The sequence below is a fragment of the Electrona antarctica genome (genome assembly GCF_951216825.1).
Source record: "Electrona antarctica genome assembly, chromosome: 19".
Lineage (NCBI taxonomy): Eukaryota > Metazoa > Chordata > Actinopteri > Myctophiformes > Myctophidae > Electrona > Electrona antarctica.
Genome location: NC_136800.1, coordinates 16,342,506 through 16,349,351, shown reverse-complemented (window position 1 = coordinate 16,349,351; position 6,846 = coordinate 16,342,506). Strand labels below are relative to the sequence as shown.

At 44.7% G+C, this 6,846-nt stretch overlaps 1 protein-coding gene across 1 annotated transcript; it reads left to right on the top strand.

Moving 5' to 3' along the window:
- Window positions 1-1,815: 1,815 nt before the first annotated feature.
- On the top strand, window positions 1,816-4,581 carry LOC306943720 (hexokinase-2-like; the record flags this gene model as incomplete). Its single annotated transcript, XM_079530248.1, has 1 exon — window positions 1,816-4,581. One exon carries the CDS (start codon window positions 1,816-1,818, stop codon window positions 4,579-4,581), a length of 2,766 nt encoding a protein of 921 aa, XP_079386374.1.
- Window positions 4,582-6,846: the final 2,265 nt, after the last annotated feature.

Here is a 6,846-nt window from a genome sequence, read left to right as displayed (position 1 = left end):
AGTTTCATTAATTGACAGTTTCGATTAGTTTAGTTCATTCATTTGAATATCCCTTTGATCATTCATTTAGTTTTCCCATCCGTATAACGCACAACAGTGACAGCGCAGCACAGTTCATTGTTCATTTGAATTCCCTCTTGTGTGGTCTTAGCCACGTTCATATGCATCACAGTTCACAGTTCACGATCATGTTATTTATTTCGTATGATAGCCAGGCACTTTAGTTTTATTTTGTATCCTTTATTGACAGTTTGGAAATGAATCGATTGAGTGGATCAACGGATCGCAGCAGAGCGCACTTGCGCTACTATTGTTTAGGCTACTTACGATACGGAGTACGGACCATGAAGTGTTTTTGGCAGCTGTCCAAAGTCCTCTCCAAGAACATCATTGCGTGGGAATTCAGGTGCTTTTCATTCAGAATGTCGATGTTGTCTGCGATCTGGCTGTTGTTTACTTTAGGGTCATTTCAACTTTGTTAGAGCGGCTTCGGATTAATAACAACGCACAACATTCCGTATTCTGTAGGTTCATTTATTGGACAACAGCCCGACTTTCGCTTAAACAAAACAATAAAGAATTCGTATAGATTCGTATATTCCGTTGCTTCTATACAATGTGCTATGCTATGTGTGTGGTTGAAATGTTTGTCCCTGCCGCTCTGGTTTCTGATCACCTGCCGTCACCCGCCTCATCACAGAGTGACACCCATTAGTCAACGTCCAACGTCCAACGTCATCACATTACCATAACAATCAGAAGATCGTATAAATAATAGCAGCAATAGCAAACAAAATAACTCAACATTTCATAATATTTCATATCTCAGGCATAATTCATAGAAAATAAATAATAATCATAAATTATAAAGCAAGTCTACAAATGGCTTCAACAATTACAGTGATGCTATAATATAGATGTACAGTATGTCGATATATTATTGCTATTGTCTTATCTCCTCGCAGAAAATGTATGTACGTCATTGTAAAGTTGGCCGAGTGGCCAAGGCTCCAAAAAGTGACAGAATCCAGCAATACCATTTAGAGTTTTATTTTTCCCCGCTGCAGCAGTATTTACAGTGGAAGGCCTTCATATAATTAGTCCTCAATAATGCTCATTATAATATGGTACAATTTTTGTCTGTGTCTCAGAGGAGGGCTGTGAACCGTTCAGAAACGGGTTAGTGTTAGGGTTAGTTTTTCAGTTTTAGTTTTCATTAGTTTTCATGTTGATGAAAAAAAGTCTAATGATGATGTCACTGGTAGGTTTCTGAACTGTCTACAGCCCTATATGAGGTGAAGTCGTACTTTAACCACTTAGGTTCTAGGCCTATAACTTCTTCATATGACAAATAGCCGATCTACAAACACTTGTACATTGACTTTTTAAAAATAATAAAAAGGGGTTCATGTGGTTAACATAATAATCACTCTTAATGAAATAGTTAAATTACCTTAAACATAAATATATAGTCATATTTCCCAATAAACGACCCAGAACTCCATATATGGAGATGATTGACTTGCGGCTCCATATATGGAGCCAGCTGTGTCATTTGAGTCTGACATCATACTGACAGTTAGATTAGATGATGACATACAACGTATTTGGGAGTAGCTGTAGTGAGAACTCTATATGCGGTTGATGGCTGAGTCATCGTGACATCAGCAGGATGACACAGACATCTCGCTTTATAAAAAGGGTAGGCGCAGTGACTTTTTTCATTGTTTATCATTGCATTGCTCTTCATATATAAGAAATACAGACCTGCAACATCATCCTTGACTGCTTGAGAGGGACTCATCACACGAGAAAATGATAGCCGCACATCTGCTGTCGTACCTCTTCACACAACGTAATCAAGACCAAATACAAAAAGTGGACAAATATCTGTACCACTTGCGGCTGTCTGATGAGACCCTGATGGACATCTCGTCGAAGTTTCGACTAGAGATGAATAAGGGCCTGCGCTGTGACAACAACTCTATTGCAGCTGTCAAGATGCTGCCCACATATGTGCGCTCAATTCCCGATGGAACGGAGAACGGTGATTTCTTGGCCCTGGACCTTGGCGGGAGTAACTTCCGTGTGCTGCTGGTCAAAGTGTTGTCAAATGGCAAGCAGAAGGTGGAAATGGAAAATCAGATCTACGATATTCCAGAACACCTTAAGAGAGGCTGCGGCTCAGAGTTGTTCGACCACATAGCTGATTGCTTGTCTCAGTTCCTGGATAAGATGGGCATAAAACAGAAAAAACTTCCACTGGGTTTGACCTTCTCTTTCCCTTGCCAGCAGAGCAAGTTGGATGAGAGTATTCTGGTAGCATGGACCAAAGGCTTCAAGGCGAGTGGAGTTGAAGGGAAGGATGTGGTCAGTCTCCTGAGGAAAGCTATCAAGAAACGAGGGGACTTTGACGTTGACATAGTGGCTGTCGTTAACGACACAGTGGGCACAATGATGACTTGTGGCTATGAAGACCATCAGTGTGAGATTGGCCTGATTGTAGGAACAGGCACCAATGCCTGCTATATGGAGGAAATGCGCAACTTGAAGATGGTGGAGGGTGATGAGGGGAGGATGTGCGTCAACATGGAATGGGGAGCTTTTGGAGATGATGGGACCCTAGAGTTCATGCGCACTGATTTTGACCGGGAGTTGGATGCCGGATCCCTAAACCCTGGCCATCAGCTGTTTGAGAAGATGATCAGTGGTCTATACATGGGGGAGCTCGTGCGACTGATCCTGGTGAAGCTGGCTAGGGACAAGCTGCTATTCCAAGGACAGATAACACCAGACCTCCTCACCACTGCACAATTCCACACCAGCTATGTCTCAGCCATTGAGAAGGACAAGGACAAAGAGGGTCTGGCGAGTGCTCAGACAGTGCTCCGCGGCCTGGGACTGGAGCCATCATCTGAGGATTGCCTAGCCACCCAGAAGGTGTGCCAGATTGTGTCGACAAGGGCCGCCCACCTCTGCGCTGCCACAGTGGCAGCTGTGTTACAGCAAATCAAGGACAACAGGGGAGAAGAGAAGCTCCGCACCACCATCGGTGTCGATGGGTCTGTCTACAAAAGCCATCCACACTTTGCAAAAAGGCTCAGCAAGATGGTGCGGCAGCTGACGCCAGGCTGCAGCGTGTGCTTCCTACGTTCAGAGGATGGCAGTGGGAAGGGAGCAGCCATGGTGACAGCAGTGGCCTATCGCCTGGCCAAGCAACATGCAGAGCGTCAGCGCATCCTTGACGAGTTACGACTTAGTGACGAGCAGCTGCTAGATGTGAAGAGGAGGATGGGTGAAGAGATGGTGCAGGGTCTGGCCAAGGAAACCCACAAGGTAGCCAGTGTCAAGATGCTGCCCACCTATGTCCGGGCCACACCAGATGGAACAGAAAGTGGTGACTTCTTGGCTCTGGACCTTGGTGGCACCAACTTCCGTGTGCTCCTGGTGCACGTGCGAAGTGGCAAGAGGCGTAATGTAGAGATGCACAAAAAGATCTACGCCATCCCGCAAGAAATCATGCAGGGCCCAGGAGAGGATCTCTTCGACCACATTGTACAATGCATTGATGACTTTCTGGCATATATGGGAATGAAAGGCAGATCCTTACCTCTTGGCTTTGTATTCTCTTTCCCCTGTCAACAAAATGAACTGGATCAGGGCATTTTGCTGAAATGGACAAAGGGTTTCAGAGCTAGTGGCTGTGAGGGGGAGGATGTAGTGACACTGTTGAAGGATGCCATCCAACGCACATGTGAGCTTAGATTGGATGTAGTGGCATTGGTGAATGACACGGTGGGGACAATGATGACTTGCGCCTTTGAGGATCCTCTGTGTGAAGTGGGACTCATTGTAGGAACAGGCACCAACACCTGTTACATGGAAGAGATGGAGAATGTAGAGTTGGTGGAAGGTGAGGAGGGGAAAATGTGTGTCAACATGGAGTGGGGGGCATTTGGAGACCATGGGGAGCTTGATGACTTCCGTACAAAGTTCGACCACGCCGTGGACAACACCTCGACCCACCCGGGGATACAGAGGTATGAGAAGATGATCAGCGGGATGTACCTGGGGGAGATCGTCAGGAACGTGCTGCTGGAGTTCACTGCCAAAGGACTGCTATTCAGAGGAGTGCCTGAGCGCCTCAATACTCCAGGCATCTTTGAGACCAAGTTCCTGTCACAGATTGAAAGTGACCGACTGGCACTGCGGCAGGTACGCTCCATCCTAAAACACTTGGGCCTTGAAGAAACCACCTGTGATGACAGCATTCTGGTGAAGGAGGTGTGCAGTGTGGTGTCACGGCGTGCTGCCCAGCTGTGTGGCGCAGGCCTCGCTGCTGTCATGGACAAGATCCGGCAGAACCGTCACTTGGAGCGGCTCCGCATCACTGTGGGGGTGGACGGAACCCTCTACAAACTACACCCGCATTTTTCCAGCATCATGCAGGAGACGGTTGGGAAATTGGCACCACAGTGCGAGGTCACCCTGCTGCACTCAGAGGATGGCAGTGGGAAGGGAGCAGCGCTCATCACAGCCGTGCTCTGCAGGATCAGAGATGCAAATCAGCTGAGGCACTAATGACTCCCTGTGCTCTGAAAACGCTTGATGCATTCTTCAACAGATATCTCCATTCTGACAGGAGGAATATTCCTTGTCATTTTGAAACGCAAGCACCCGACCGGCTGATTGAAAATGTTAATAAAATAAAATAAACTGTGAAAACACACTGTGTGTAAAATCCAGACTGGGGGCAAAAGACTATGCCCGTGGACATAAAGATGGGGCAGGAAAGACAATGTGAATTTAATATGCAATGTCAAACATGTGTATAGTCTAATCTGTGCAGTGTTTTTGTTATTTTTGGTAGGTAGCCTATATTTTCTTGTATATGAGTATCTGTTGGGGGAAGGGAGCGGTATGTATGTATATGAGTGTGTTGTTGTCTTTGTAAGTAAAGAAATGTAACAATAAACATATTGTGAAAAAAACCATGATGACGTTTTGAAACGCAAACAGCCAAAAATGCATGAAATTCTGGGACACTGTAATGATCATAAATTACCTGTTAATGATACATTACCTCATACAGTATATGACATGATATATGAGGTAATGTCTACAAAATAGACTGCAGTATCTGAACTAAGGGAAAATTCACCAAGATCCGAAATAAAAAATAAGTGAAATGGGTGCCATTTCTTACGCCTTGGATGGCAATTGGATGATTTGAGGCATTTCCGACCGGTGCCGGAGATTAGCTGGTAACGGACGGAAGACAGACGGACGGACGCACACACACGTGGACTCACACACGGACATACTCTCTCCCCATGCCTTCGGCCTGGTGGAGACAATAATGATGCAAAAGCTAACCCTAGAGTTGGTACTGGGGGCCCCATTGACGGGCATTGACATGATCGTATTGCCACCTGGTTTGACAGCAGCTTCCTTGACCTTGACCTCCACTAAGACCAAGGAGCTGTGTTTGGGACCCCCGGGGGTCAAGAGCAGAGGGCTCAGGGTCCATCTTTAGGCCTGTTACTATGAGTGGGGAGGACCAATGCAGATAACATCTACAAAAAGGCAAGGCAGCGGCTTTATCTTCTCAGGAAACTGAGACGTTTTAATGCTAGTAAACACACCCTGACCATGGTCTATAGATCACTCACTGAGAGTGTTCTCACGTTTAACATCGTGTTCTGGTTTGGGAATCTCTCAGTTAGAGATAAAAACAAACTCACCCATATAGTCAACCAGGCAAGTAAGATCATTGGAGACAAACAATTGCAACTTCAGGACATATACAACCGCACCATAACCAAAAAAGCAATCCAGATTTACAATGATTCTACCCCTCTTCGCTCTGAATTTAACTTGTTAACTTGGAGGCAAAACTAGCTAAAAAGAAGGGTTACAAAACTTTGTTTGTGCCAACTGCTGTGAACATTTTAAATAAGAAAATGTTTAAATAGTTCACCTAACACCCACTGTTCATGATCACTGTTGCTGTGTTTATGTGAATGCATTTTATATAGTATTTTAATGCATCTGTGTATTTTATGTAATGTTTTATTGTTGTAACTGACTGCCGGTGTGCCAAAGACAAATTTCCATTTTATGTCAATTTAATGGACAATAAAGTTTTCCTTATCCTTATCCTACATATTTACTGATGATTTTTCAGGGGCAAGTGGCTGTTTTCCTGGCAGTCAGCGTAAGTTATGGTAGCATCAAATGTTCAGATCAGACATCAGCCCAGAATACACAAGCAATGCTGTTCAGTCACTTTGAAGGGATAGAGGTAAGACATAAGACATCATCTCCCATTCTCCCTATAACTCCTCATCCAAGTGATACCTGGCTTAGTGGCTTAGAGAGACAGTTGAGAGAACCTTTGGAAATCAGAAGGTGCCTATTATTTAAAACAATGGACTATATACTACTTGTCCTGTAATTACAGTGATGCTATAATATAGATGTACAGTATGTCGATATATTATTGCTATTGTCTTATCTCCTCGCAGAAAATGTATGTACGTCATTGTAAAGTTGGCCGAGTGGCCAAGGCTCCAAAAAGTGACAGAATCCAGCAATACCATTTAGAGTTTTATTTTTCCCCGCTGCAGCAGTATTTACAGTGGAAGGCCTAACAAACAAAAAACCACTGAAGACTACTCAACTCACAAAAAGACAGATGAAACTTAGCTTGGAAGCAAATTAGGAAACAAAAACCCAGAACGTGAGAAACTGTATTAGGCTATAAACCCTTCCAAAAAGGGGACCCCTAGCAGCTCTCCCTGGGTGTTACCTGCTTGTTGCCCAAGCCACCACTGAACCTCGGCA